The sequence below is a fragment of the Rhipicephalus microplus genome, unplaced genomic scaffold (assembly GCF_043290135.1).
Source record: "Rhipicephalus microplus isolate Deutch F79 unplaced genomic scaffold, USDA_Rmic scaffold_14, whole genome shotgun sequence".
Lineage (NCBI taxonomy): Eukaryota > Metazoa > Arthropoda > Arachnida > Ixodida > Ixodidae > Rhipicephalus > Rhipicephalus microplus.
The window spans coordinates 35,340,547-35,355,025 of NW_027464587.1; the positions used below are offsets into that span (position 1 = coordinate 35,340,547).

The following is a 14,479-nucleotide window of genomic DNA, read 5'->3' on the forward strand; positions in this document are numbered from 1 at the left end:
TGCGTTCATACTAGTGAACCTTGTCGATCAATAAGCAAATGTTACGCATATCTGAAGTGCAACATCAATACGTCAGTATTACTTGGTGTGTTTTTACTAGAAAATACGTAGATGCGTAACTCTAAACAACCTTTGCGTTTGATTGGCTGCTGTAAAAATGGCACGCTATGCACGAAAATGCCCTATGCCAATGATACGGTGCTGCCAGCTGGCAGTAATTCTGGGTTCTGCCAAATTCATGTTTCCCGACGCCACTGCCAGATTGCGTCCCTATTCATACCAGGCGCAGTGCCATATCTCGCGTGGATCAAATCAGCACTCTAGTGTTGTTGTTGGTTTGCAGAAGACTATTGTCTTTCGACGGCATTTCCAGTAAAACAGGCCTTTACGCGGCCATTTTTTTCTTTCTTTTCTTGATGTTCGTTAATTCGGTGTTTCATTTTACAACGCCCAACGTATCTACCAAACATAGTGAAACTGACAATACAAATGAGCAACCATCGCCCCGCCGCGGTTCTCTAAGACAAAAGGGTGTTAAAAGGGTGTGTGGTTCGTCTTTTCGGGGACTATCCATTAATTTCTTTAAGGACTAACGGCACCGGGTCTAACAGTTATTCCCCATAGAGGAGCTCAAGGGACTAACACTTAGTCCTTATATTTACACCTTAGTGAGTAACCGTTAATCCCACAATTCACCTCAAAAAACCAACATTCAGTCCTCGAAAATACACCTTAGTGAGCAACCGTTAGTCCCACTATTTACCCGAATGTACTAACATTTAGTCCTCATATTTGGATCTTACAGGGCAACCATTAATTTCCCCATCTACACCTTACCGGGCAACCGTTAGTCCTTACAGTTGCACCTCGCCGGTCGAACCGTTGATCCACTCAAATACTCCAATCGGATGAACTTTTTATGCCCAGTTCAAACTTTTTTTTCATTTACTTTCCACCAGGCCTAATACTTTTTTCGCCTGTTTTTCTGCGCAGTGAGCAACATATAGCACAGAAAATAACACGCGAAGGAGTAGTTGGCCACTTATGTGTAACTGTTTTCGCAGTCACGGCAACAACGAAAGACAAAAGTGAGACATCGAAATCTTTTACTTTCCTACGTACACATGAAGTTTCTCCATTCTGAGTGAATTCATGATGAATCGTACAAGTCCAGTCTCATTGTTACATTTTGTTCACTTTTTGTGGAGCTCCTCCGACGGAAGCGATAGGTGACAGGCATTGCAGACGCCAGCGCACGCAGCCTTCTGCCTGTTGTGTTCCCATGGCTGCACGTACAATAATATAGTAAAAATAGTTACACACACGTGACAGAAGATGAAGATGCACGCATATGACAATTACGTGCACGTTATAAAAAACAAGCGGTAAAATATGACACACAAATAACTTTACGTTCACATCTCGCACATTCCTTCTAATGCTGCTCTGACGAAAGAGATGGATGACAGGCATCGCAGACGCCAGCGCACACAGCCTTCAGCACGGTGTGTGCCCACGGCTGCTCAATAAGTACGTAAAATAGTGAGTCGCGTGTAACAGAGGATGAATGCGAATGCATATGAGAAATACGTGCAAGGTGAAATAAAACATACGTGAGATGTGACATGCTAATAGTTTCACCATGATGTCACACATCGTCAAAGACTCATTTCGATACCCGTAACGCAACAGCTTAGGAGCGGCGGCCACAGGCACAACTCCACGAACCACCGTGCCGCCAACAAGTCGGCGCCTTCTAAGCGAGCGACGTCTTTCAGCACGAGCAAGCGAACAGACCAAGCATGGCACTGCACGCGGAGTGTCTGCCGCCAGCGAACTTCGAACAGAAGAGCGAGCGTACGCTTGGCCGCCGCCATAAACAGCGCCGAGCTGGTTTGGAGCTAGCGCCGAAAAAATCGACGGTAATTCGGCCCTTTTCCACAAACTCGAGCGAGTGCATCGCGCAAACGCGAGTCTGCCGCCACGGCCAATGAACGGCGCCGAGTTGCTTGCGACCGACTGACGGGGAAGCCAACTGTATTGGCGACCAATTTTCACTGATTTCCGACGCTAGGGAAAGCCCCGCCAGCCTGTGCTGCTGCACTTACAGCACGCGACATACTACAACCAAGCTCTTTACGAGAACCCGCAACGTGTTTTCGACGGCTCCCAACACAGCGACGAGGTTTCAGCCCGATACGCGGCGGCGAAGACGGGTGAGCCCTCGTTGAGTGAGCGTACGGGAGGCTGACGGCAATGGCTGCCAATTTCCAGGTGGTCGCAAAACACAGGCGAACTGCAGACGCCCAAGCTGACCTTCGCGGTTCATTTCGTGCATGCGATATACAACATGACCGAGCCCGTTGCCGGCAAGCGCGATTCGTATCGCACACACGACAAGCAGAGAAGAATAAAGAATGATCACCAACTTGTGAAAGAATCCAGCGCTGATTTCTGCCCTGAGTTATATCCGATAGGTCTGGTGTCTTCTCGGCCACCAAGTTGGCTTTCCCAACTGCTGCTGTCGTGCGTTGGTCGTGTCTATCTGGAAGCCAGATATATACAGCGCGGCGCGGTGACGTGTTGAGACCTGTTCCAGACTTCATGGGTGCGGCGAAGCGTAAAAGCAGCAGCGCTGCTCATCCAAGCGGACACACGAGCACCACGTCGTAATTTCTAGATCGGCCAATCCAGGCAGCCATGGTCCAGCACTCCGAGCGCGACGCAACGCGAGCCGTCGCCAGTAAAATACAGGGAAAGACTGAGGCAGGAGATGAGGAGGACGGATAGTGACCTTGGCAACGCTCGTCGCACTGCCTGTAATGCCCGGGTTGTTCATCCCTTTGAAGCGTGTTTGGAGACTAAGTGGTTTGCACGCGGCACGCTTCCCTCTGTAGTTGCTCTTCAACGATCTATCCGTTCATAGCGCGCCTATTGGGCTCCGTTACTCCTTTTTGGTGTAATGTTGCCTTAGAGTGAAGTGACTAACATACTCGGCTCCTGACCCGCAAGTCGCGGCACCGAATCCCGGCTGCGGCGGCTGCATTTTCGATAGAGGCGAAAATGCTGTAAGCCCATGTGCTCAGATTTGGGCGCACGTTAAAGAAGCCCACGTTGTTGAAATTTCCGGAGCCCTTCACTACGGCGTCGCTCACAATCATATGACTGTTTTGGGACGTTAAACCCCACATATCGATCCATCAACCATAAAGAAATGAAACGCCATTGCAGTCTGTGCGCAGCCGTCGCACCACCACTGATGTGTTCAGTCTAGACTACGGTTGTCAATTTATGGCGACTGCCTCAACCCTCTTTCCTGTCTCTTGCTTGTGTGGTGCGAAAACAGGAACTTGCAGAGGAAAACTAGAAAACCTCGCGGCCGATTGCGAAGCAGTGTGCGCGTCGAGCGCAGCTGTCACGCCAGACCCGTTGGCAAATTTAAGAAAAGAGTGCATGCCGAGTGGTGATCACGAGGGCCGAGTTGTTTTGGCTCAGCTTTCCCTTCAGCGTGCGCTCGACCATTTATTTTCATGTAACGGCCTCATGCTGTGGCGTTGGCATCGTTACCTTGTCAGCATGCATCACTGGCATTTTGGGAACCAGTGAGGAAACTTAGGTGTCGCCAATATGCACTAAATGTGCCAGCTGTTAACTATTTTAAAGACAATAGTTTTTTGGGGGAATACTCGGAGGTGAAAATTCTGATCTGTCTCTGTCTGTCTGTCTGTCTGTCTGTCTGTCTGTCTGTCTGTCTGTCTGTCTGTCTGTCTGTCTGTCTGTCTGTCTGTCTGTCTGTCTGTCTGTCTGTCTGTCTGTCTGTCTGTCTGTCTGTCTGTCTGTCTGTCTGTCTGTCTGTCACTCATTTCAGCCACCACAGTGAAAGTTTAATCCCTTGCGAAGCGACCACCCATTTTGATCTCCTCGTGGCCTTCATACTAGTGAACCTATTCAATCAAAAAGCAAACATTACGCATATTTGGGCGCATCAACACGTGAGTACTATGTAGTGCGTCAACTTATTCTTAAAATGTATAGACATTTATTATTGCTAATAGTGCTTATTACGCAGCGCTGACAGCGCGAAGTTATGACCGAAAAGAACGGATGTTTTCTACACTTCAATAAAACTACACGATGCTGCCATCTACCAGTGCCTCTGCATTTAGAAATTTCTTCAAGCTCCTGCTAGCTGGCGTTCATATCTCACACAGCCCCTGCTCAATGATCTTCTCAAGCAGAAAGTCAAATAAACATTTCAATCTATTTCTCTCCTGACAAAAGATCTTTTGATGACCTTTGCCAGAGAAGCACACAGATACGCCACCAATTATTTGGGCTGTTTCTATCACTATTATAACTGGCGTGGCATCTGTGAATACGCCGTGAAGCTTCCGAAAGTTCAGTTTCTGTATCGATGGTCTTTCCTAAGCACTCTGCCAGAAGTTCTTCTGAAATTCAGTCAAGTTTGGTTGAACTGAGTTCATGCTGTCAAAATAAAGCTCTTTAGGAACCAGCCTTGTTAGGCAACGTACTGGCGTCCACACTCGTATCACAACACCTTCTACACAGCTGTAAAAAAATCCCCTGCGTGGTCCTATTGTCCTCCCATCTGTTTATTCGTTATTCCGTCCGTGCATTCGTCTGTGCTTCTGTTCATTTGTCCGTCTGTGCGTACTTCCTTTGAATATGTCGCCGACTTCAACGCAGCTACAACAGACCTTATGACTTAGCTTGTCCCACTCGTCGTCTTTCTCTTTGTGGTGTTGCGTAGATTTTTTTATTCAAACTGTATGACCCCGATCGAATGAAGAGTATAATAAATAGCATGTATTTATGGTGCGGGCTATGTATTCCTAACAATCTAGTCTCACAACATTCAGTTCTTCCACGTTCTTGCGCTCTAAATGGGCGAAACATTATGCTTACTCGGCATGCCGGTATGATAAACCCGGCAATGCGTAGCGCACAGAAGTGTGGCCTTTGTAGGTTCTCCGGTCCCCTGCGTGCTTGCTTGCACCATGTTCCAGTAACTGACTCTTTCGGTCGTGAGATCGTCGGTAATATGTCGTTTTGGACTGCGCGATCTGTTGTTTTATTGATATGACTTTTCATGTGAAATTTCCACTCAAAAAACACGAGGACTATGAGAAAAAAAAACTACCTTCACTTTATTTCACCCCGGCTCCGACTAAGGCATCTTCAGTGGCAGGGTGAGGTGAGCTCGAGCCCTGAGCGTCGCCGTAGCCAGCCCAATGATCGTTCGCTTTTTTGTTCTTCTTCGCCAACGATCCAATGGTACACAGACCACAAATTTTGAAGAACAGTGAGTTTCCAGCACATGCGTATCTCATGCAGAGACATCGCACTTCTAGGTGCTCTAATGTAGGACACGGTTATCTACAGCAAAAAAGCGCATTTGAGTATTAATAGACCGCAGCATGCTCTTTGCCTTTTAGTACCTGAACCTCACATTTCAAAATCAGTAAGAGGTTTTATGAAACTGCACATACATTTTTTTCCTCACCTCATACACGTCGCGACAACAGTGCGGCAGTCTATTACGGATGTGGGCCACGACCACCTCCGTAATCAAATAAGCTCTTTCCGTACAAATGGGTCGGCCGGAGAGAAGCCCGCCAGCGCGCGATCTCGGGGGCTATGATGTCCCGTATCTGGTGGGTTGTCCGGTGGAAGGCGAATCTTCAATACCCAGCCAGGGCGACCGCGTTTCGATGGGGCCGGAATTAAAAAATTGCAATGTACTGCGAATCAGACGTGCATCCAAAGGTGATGAAAATTAATGTTCGCTAATATGTAGCAGTCATTCTGTGGTGTTAAATGAGGCCCCATTTCATAACAAAGGCAAAGAAGCCGTCATAGCCGGGAATCGAGCTCGCGGCTTCGAGCACGACAGCCCTGTGAGCCACAACGGGGCTGTTCCAACACTTCCCCTGGCACCACACATTTTTTAACGCTCGTTGACCACGCTCACTTCGTCAAAATGCGTGGCAATTATATATCTGTAGAAAGAGAACCTCACAGTGTCCGACATCGTGTCGCAGTGGACGTGGACATGACGGACAAGCGTCGTGTGCGCTACGAGGGCTCTGTCCGCTCGTTCTTCGTCAACGGAGCCGTGAGCGGCTACACTCAGACGGGCGACAACTGGTCGACCAAGGCGGACGGCGAGTTCAGCATGATGGGTGGTCGACCCGAGAAGGTCGGCCTGACGGCCAAGTTCCGCGACCTGTCGTCGGGCTCGCTGGCGAAGTACAGCGGCGCGGCCTCCTTCCAGAACACCTTCCACCCAGCGCTCAACACGGAGCTCCTGTGGGACTGCCAGAAAACAGATGGGCAGCTTGAGAACACGCTCCAGATCTTGCGCGGGGAGGGCGGAAAGAAAAGTGGCAACACCATCAAGGTGGGTCTGCAGGCTAAGCATTAAACTTGCAAAGACACTAAGCACTGACACTATAGACTAAACAAAGACGCATTTAGGGTTGATCTAAAGCCTGCTTCCCAAAAGCAGACTTTGCAATTATTCTTACACCCTGGGTTTCACTGACACACACGTTCGTCTACACCAGTGTCCTTGCATATTACTCCTATGACATATGGTAAAAACCAGATGAATGTATACCAAATATATAGGACCAAAACCAGATCCACGACCTAGCCCTTGGCACAAAAAGTATCACTACTTTATTGTTAACTGAACACTTATGAAATAAAGTGCGGATAAAAATCTACGAGACCCCACGCATTGTGGCAATCAATTTCACGCAAAGCCTAAGGCCTGTGTCGCTTTGAAGAAAGCGTATTGAGACGTGGCATGAAGTGTTAACTGAATATTTGTGCGTACATCGTGCGCTCGCCAGGCACGCCCAGTACACTTTCGTGCAAAAGGTTGCTAATGGTACGAGCACTAACGTCAGAGAAGATACGTGAATTTCATTGCCACGAAACTACAAAGCATGTCCTTCTAATGCATGTAGAGCAAAAGTTAGCTCATATCATAAGAAAACCGAACCAGATTGAGAACAATTCAGTGCCTTTTAGAGCCACCTATTCACCACGGCGCATAGTCTTAAATAATGACCCGAAGGTGGTGGTATTGAATCCCAGTGGGAATGGGCATTTTTTCAATCATCGGAAATGCAGCAGCCGAGTATTTATTCCGAGTCGGAACTGTCACAAACAGAACGTGAAACAAAGGCAAATCTAGTTATCAACTAGTGTACTTGAACTTTGGTGCACGTTAAAGAACACCAAATGGACAAGCTTTCCAGATTCTTCCAATACGGCGTCCCTCGTAATGATAGCACGTTTTGGCACATAAAATCTGAACAGTCACTAAGTATTCCACACACCAAGAACAGAAATGAATTCAGCATGCTTTTCTGTTTATGTCGTTTCAGCTCCAGCAGATTGCACGCTACACCGGTACCCTGGCAAACAACAATGCTGGTCTTTCGCTCAAACTCGCGTACCCGAAGAAGCGCATTGATTGGCAGCTGGAGATGAAGCACGAGAACACGCCAAACAGCCTCCTTAATCGCATGCAAATAACTTACGCTCCCTCGAGGCAAATCAGCACCGTCATTGACCTATCGATTTCCCCTGCTACCAAGGCCGACCTCCAGCTGATCTACCCTGGTCGTGAAATGAAGATAGGTGCAAACTATCGCCGTACTATTACCGATGAGCACCACGGTGAGGCCTTTGTGCAATGGAACAGAGACAAGAAGATTGAGGCTTCGGGAACCTTCAAGCCTGGTAATGAGAGACGCCAGTACAACCCCAGCTTTGAGGCCGAAATACGAATTCCCAACCAGCGTCCGGTCACCGCCAGCGGATCACTGATGGTGTCCCGGGGACACTACAGCGTCAAAGCTGCATCACAGTGCAGTCACGGGAAGTATGAATTGGGCGGCAACTATCGTTTTCCGAATGCATACAGTCACACCGTTCAGCTTAGTGTGAGAACGCCTCAGGAGAGTTACTCGGCGACGGGTAGCATGAATGCCGCCTCAGAAAAAACTACCGCCAATGTCAATGTGAAGCTCGGTCGTTATCGCGAGATACTGGCCAATGCTGAACTAGCTGCAACAAGAGAGAGCAAGTCATTCAACGTCGACTGCCAATGGGACGCCACCCGTGACGCGTCAAGGCGTGCCAGCGTCAAAGCTGAGGTAATCCGAGTTCCGGGTGGTTACAACGCTAACTTTGCTGTCAAGTGCCCAAAGCAAGACATTCGAGGAAGTGTCGCCACAACTATTGAAGGAACAGCTGACTTTGGTGTGCCGCTTCGTGTCACCAGTCGCGGAGAACTCGAATGGATGCCCCGAAGGAAGATCACTTATGTTACAAGCTTGGACTGGAACCCAGACTACAGGGGACGCACTCTTAAAGCTGATGCTCAGATTACTACACCATTTCATTCCATTGATAAAATTGGTCTCCTCATTACGCACAATGTTAACGGCCGAGAGTGGAACTCGGAAATTAAAATGACGTTGCCAAAAAACCGCATTATCGCTCTTTCCACAGACGGTCTTTACCAGTCGGATCGCGTCCGCAGAAACGCGCAAATGACAGTGAAACTTCAGACGCCTTCGAATAGCAAGTACAGCTTGGAAGCCGCGCATGGAGCGTCCCACTATGACACAAACAACAAGGTGTCACTTCAATGGGCTGACGACAAGGTTCTTTCCGCTGAAGCCAGTGGCGCCTACGGACGGGGATTGCTGAAGGCGAAGGCTGAGGCCATAACTCCCATACCTGGGTATGAAAGGCTGACCGCTTCGCTCGAGCATGTGCACACGCTGGAAAGCATCAAGTGCCAGGCTGTTGCACAGTGGAGCAGCTACAAAAGAATTACGCTTAACATCGACGGGCAGGTGAACAGGAATGGCGAGAAGGGTAGCTTTGATGGCAAGCTGCACATAGCTACACCGTTTAAGGGCGCGGAGCAATTGACGTCGCAGCTCAGCTTCAGCAATGATGCACGCAAGACGATTGCCAACTTTGAAGCTGCCCGCAACAGAGACAAGATTGCCGGCGGATTCATGATGTCTGTGATACAGTCACGCTACGACAGAGCCCGTGAAATCAAAATACACTTTACAAGTCCATTGTATGGATATGAAAACCTTGAAGCGAGCGCGTCGTACTCAGCTGGCCAAGAAACGTCTAACGCAGTCTTCACAGCGCGACTCCCGTACAGCAAGAAAGTGTCCATGCGAAGCCAAGGAAAAATCACATCCGCCCACGACTTTGCATTACTTCTCCACATGCAGCTTCCAGTGCAAAACTACGAACGAATTAACATTGAGGTTTCTCACGCTGCCACGAATCGCAATGCCAAGTCAACTGGTCACATGACCATCGGACCTAAGAAGTTCACTTTGGAAGCAAATGGTGATTATGCATTCGGTCTAGGAAGCCACGAGATTACGGGTCAAATACTGATTACAACACCAATTGCAGAGTATCAGCAGATAACGATTGACTTGAAGCAGGCAAGATCAGGTCTCAACTATGACACAAGCTTCCAATGTACATCGAGCAGCTCATCCCTTACCATGAGTCACCACTTGATGATTCGGGACATCAATAACTTTGAGCAGAGCCTTGAGGTGTCAACGCCATTCAGTGTCCTGCCAATTCTGAACATCAAAAACAAGCATCGTGTCCAAAGGAGTACAGCTTACCACAGCAGCGAAATGGAATGGCAAAACCACAAGAGGTTGTCAGTAATTATCGATGCGTCTGCCTCACCATCTAACTACGCCAATGAAGCAGAGGTAAAAATTGAGCTCTATTCGCCATGGCGTATCCTTGGTAGTGCTAATGTCAATGCTAAGTACAGTTCTAACAGCCAAGAAATCGCGCCTCGACTAAACGTGGAATGGAACCGAAGCAACTACATTTCCGTTGAGGGTACGCTCAGAACACGGAGCTACCTTACTGCAGAAGGAAAGCTCGCAGTCACGAGTACTATCAGGCCGGTCCAAGCTGTAACACTCAGCACAAAGTATGACATCGCCAACGAGCAGAAGTCCGGTGAGCTGTCCGTACAATGGGGTCCACGTCCCAAAGACATCGTCTCTCTCACAGTCACGGGTTCACACAGACCACGCAGTGCAGACATAGACATTGCCCTTACCAGTCCCATTCGCGGTTATGAGCGAATTCAGTTTACAGGAAACATGGCCACAAACGGGCGAGGAATAAACAGTATGTTGTCATTCTCATCACAACAAACTAAAAAGTACGAACTAACCGCTGAACTCAAGAACACGCCTTTCGGCTCTGCCATTGAATTAACACTCATCGCACCTATCCGTGGTCTCGAGAGGCAAAAACTTTATGGCGAATACAACCTTCACTCCAACAAAATCACCTCCAAGTTCAATGCAGAATGGCAAGGAAAGTCGATTAATTCCGAGTCGGAACTGTCACAAACAGAACGTGAAACAAAGGCAAATCTAGTTATCAACACTCCATTTCATTCCATGAGGAACATTCGTGTGAGTCTAAGCGAAAGCTCTGTGCCCAACCTAAGGACTCTTTCGGGTACAGTTCAAATAGACAAGAAGACATTTGAACTTAATGGCCTATTGGATGCATCAAGCCCTTCAATAAAACTTGAGTTCCGAAGTCCCATAGAAAGCATGAAATTTCTTGAGTTTAAAAGCAACTTGCAGCAAGGTAGCCAGAAGATCAATGGAAATATATCATTCCGCTGGTCTCCGGACAGCATCATTGCATTACAAACAGAATGGATGGCGCCACTGTCATGCAATGTCGTTCTGGCGACTCCTTTTGAAGGATACCGTCGCTTAAGCTTAAACACTGTCTTCGATGTGACACAAAACAACAAGAGGGCGAAAATTGTACTGGAAAAAGAGAACAACAAAGTATCTTTGACAGGATCCATTCTCCGCACTGAACGAGAGTATAAGATTAACATTGATTTGGCAACACCTATCGAGCCCTTGCAATTTTTGAAAATATCCGGGGACCTGAAGATGAATGGCATTAGGGACCTGAAGGGAACATTCAAGCTCCAGTCCCCCAAAAGTGTTTTCGGAGACATACAGATGCTTGCTGAATACCAAAATCTAGGTGAATTGGAGAGATTGTTAGTGTCTGCGAGTGCTGCTGATTCCAAATATGAAATTAGGGCAACAAGGTCATTTAATGGTAAAGCTACAACAGAAGCTAGTCTTCAGACTGAATACTCTCGCTTTGAAAAGCCAAGCTCTATTCTGAACATAAACATAAAGAATGAGGCTTTCAAGGCTCTTACCGGGAGCTTCCTGTTTTCACACAATGGACGTGATCATACCTTAGCATTGAGCATGAAAAACCGTGGCCCGTTTGAAGGCTCTATTGAAATTAAGTGCCCCAACTTACCCGGAAACAAGGCATCCCTCACTTATGTAGTAAACTCTCCTACTAGCTACTTTGCAGATTTTAGGGTAACCGGCGAGTATGCACTCAAGACACACGTCATCGAGGGCAGCTTTGAGAACAAGCCCTCCGGCATAGAAACACAACTCAGGATGAATAGCCCTAGCGTTCGGCAAGGACCGGTGGCTGCACGCCTTCTCTTCTCTTCACCAATCCGCGGCAGCGTCAAGGGTGTGCTCAGCCTCGGATTCGAAAGGGACATGAACACCATCAGCACCGAACTTAACTGGGACCACCACGTAACGAAGGGTAAAATGGACGTTGAATCCAGCTACCTGCCAGGTCGTACTCTAAAAGCTGAAGGCGTCATTAAAACTAACATGCAAGGAGCTGACCTCTCTATCACGTTTGAGAGTGGCCGGAAGACCCACTTAATGACCGGAAGCTGGAAACGGGCTCCCGAAAGCACCGATGCGCAGTTCCGGATCGAGTCGCCACTGCTCAGCGCGAAGACATTGACTGGAAACTTCAACTACAGGAGTGATTTCAGCAGTGGCCGTATCGAGAGCTCTCTCATCTTCTCAACACAGCGCCGAAGCTTCAATACCTTCGTGGCCATCTCGGCAAGGGATCTGAGTGCAGTGGAAGGCAACGTGAAAATTGAAACTCCTTTTGAGGCGCTACGCTTTGCTGACGTGAATGCCAGATACACCTTTGTACGAAACAGCGCGGTTCACTGGTCCGTTGGCATCAAGTCATCGGCACCTATCTTACGAGACATCGATATATCAGGCAAAGTGAGGAGACAGGAAGGGTCCCTAGAAGCCACCGTTCAAGGACGCCTACCGACCAAAACGCTTTCAAATTTCGAGTCGACTTTCGTATGCACACACAACGAAGACTTCACAGCTATGTCACCTCGACTAAGCATACTTCTTCCTGGCATCACGTACACAAGCGAAGCTGAAATTCAGCTCTACCCCGGCAACTACTACTTGAGTGCGAGCCATGAGTGGGGACAGCGTCGAAAAATTCATACTACACTCAGTGTAAAAAAATCACACGGAGCTTTCGATGTTCAGGCCGCCCTGTCCACACCTTTTCAGAACCTGGAGAGCATTGCGGCAGGCATGGCGTGTGGTAGGGAAGGTGGAAAAAGAACGTTCAAGGCGACATACAAAGGACCGAGAAACGAGCTGTACGAACTACAACACGCCCACAGCTACCACGGATCGCTCAACTTCTTTGTCGAAAACAGCATTGCAACTCCTCACGATGGCCTCCGTTCCGCACACTTGAAAGTACAGCAGCAAAGGAGTCGTTCTCGCCTGGTGACTGACATCCAGTGCAACCTCGAAGCCTTCAAGGCCTCCTTGAACGTCGACCACGACCAAAGAAACCTGAAGGGCAGCATCATGGCAACATCAAGTGCACCGCAGCTTCGCATTCTCCAGGCAACGTACGAGCTTAGCCGGTACAAACTGGATGGCACTGTTAACTACAATGATCAGCAGGTTGTCAAAGTTGCTGGTGCTGCCGAGTATGTGAAAAGTCTTCGCGCCCACAGGTGCGAACTTGCTCTTAATGTGCCAGCTTTGCAACTTGCCATGGAGGGAGGCTACAAGCCGATCAACTCCGGCCGAGAGCTTAGCGCTAAGTTCAACTCAGCTCGTTGGACCATTCAGCTGCAGACGCTCTGGCAGAACCATCCTTCCAGTTTCCTCCACCAGATGTCACTGAAATGGGGCCAAGACCACGGCGAAGAGTTCTCCTACGATGTCAGACGTACCCGCAGTACGCGACGAGACCTCATCAACACAGATGTGTCCTGTAAAGTGAACTTCCCTCTAAGGTCTTTTGAGGTGCGTGCCAGCCAGAGCCAGAGGAGGAATCTGAACAATTTGTCCTGCGAACTATTCTGGGACGCCGCCCGCGACCAAAGTAAACATGTGACCTTGACGATGGAGCACCAAAACCTCAGCAGTAGGTCTGCATGGGCACACAAGATGTCGGCCTCTATCAAGCACCCAAAGCTTAACAAGGTAAAACTCTACTTTGTAGACCGGCCACGTAGGGCATTTACCATTTTAAAAGGTCCTAGACATTTTAGCGACCACTTTAAATGCATTTGAAAATACAGCGCACTGAATTATCAGACAAAAAGAGTGAATTGCTAGAATATTTCGGATAGGAAAGATTTTAGTCACATACTGAATTCAGTATACGTGTGGCTAAGAAGGGCGCCACCAGCGCGCAATGAGCGTAGTGTCTAATCACGTTTTACATAATTCGTATGCCATGATTATCATGTTTGGACGTTTCATTTGCGTTCGCCGTCTATACACGTCACACAACAATAAATTTGGTACATCCGAAGCTAGGGATACGGTCGCGAGCGCATATTGAGCGTGGTTTGTTGTCATGTTCTTACATGACACGCATGTCGTGAGTATCATGCTTCGACACTTAATTTACCCTCGTCATTCTTTCGCGTCACGTAATACCTAGTTTGGTATATGTGAAGCTAGTGACACAGCTGCGAGCACATCATGAGCGTGGCATGTAGTCATGTTCCCACATGACAGGCATGTCCTGATTATCATGTTTGCAGCTCGTTATTCATACACATCACTTAATACCAAGTTTGGTAGATGAGAAGGTAGTGAAACAACCCCGAGCGCACCATGATATTGGCATGTGGTCATGACTTACATGATATGCATGTCATGATTTCCACGTTAGGGCCTGTCACTTATGTTCACTATGCAGTCAGGTCCTACCATACCAGTTTTGAAATACGTCATGTGAGCGAAATCACCGCAACAGCAGCAATACCGTGACATTTAAATCATGACATTCATGGCATCCATGTCATGATTGTCACGTTATGACAAGTCAGTCATGTTTGTCATACAGTCATGCTATGTCCTACCAATGTTGCTATAAATACCACCATGGAAACAATCAGGAGAGCTTGAAGTCGTAGGCGGCCAGCTGGACAGACAGACAGACAGATACGGTCAATGTTGCCGAAGTTCGCTGAAAAATGCTTTGCGTTTAT

The 14,479-nt window shown here is 48.1% G+C and overlaps 1 protein-coding gene across 1 annotated transcript in view; it reads left to right on the forward strand.

The window, feature by feature from the left end:
- LOC119181110 (uncharacterized) overlaps nt 1-14,479 on the forward strand; it is a 165,457-nt gene that overhangs the window by 116,509 nt on the left and 34,469 nt on the right. The window contains exons 20-21 of the mRNA XM_037432291.2: nt 6,063-6,421; nt 7,419-13,460. Of these exons, the coding sequence (XP_037288188.2) occupies nt 6,063-6,421; nt 7,419-13,460 (6,401 nt within the window). The remainder of the gene's footprint in view (nt 1-6,062; nt 6,422-7,418; nt 13,461-14,479) is intronic.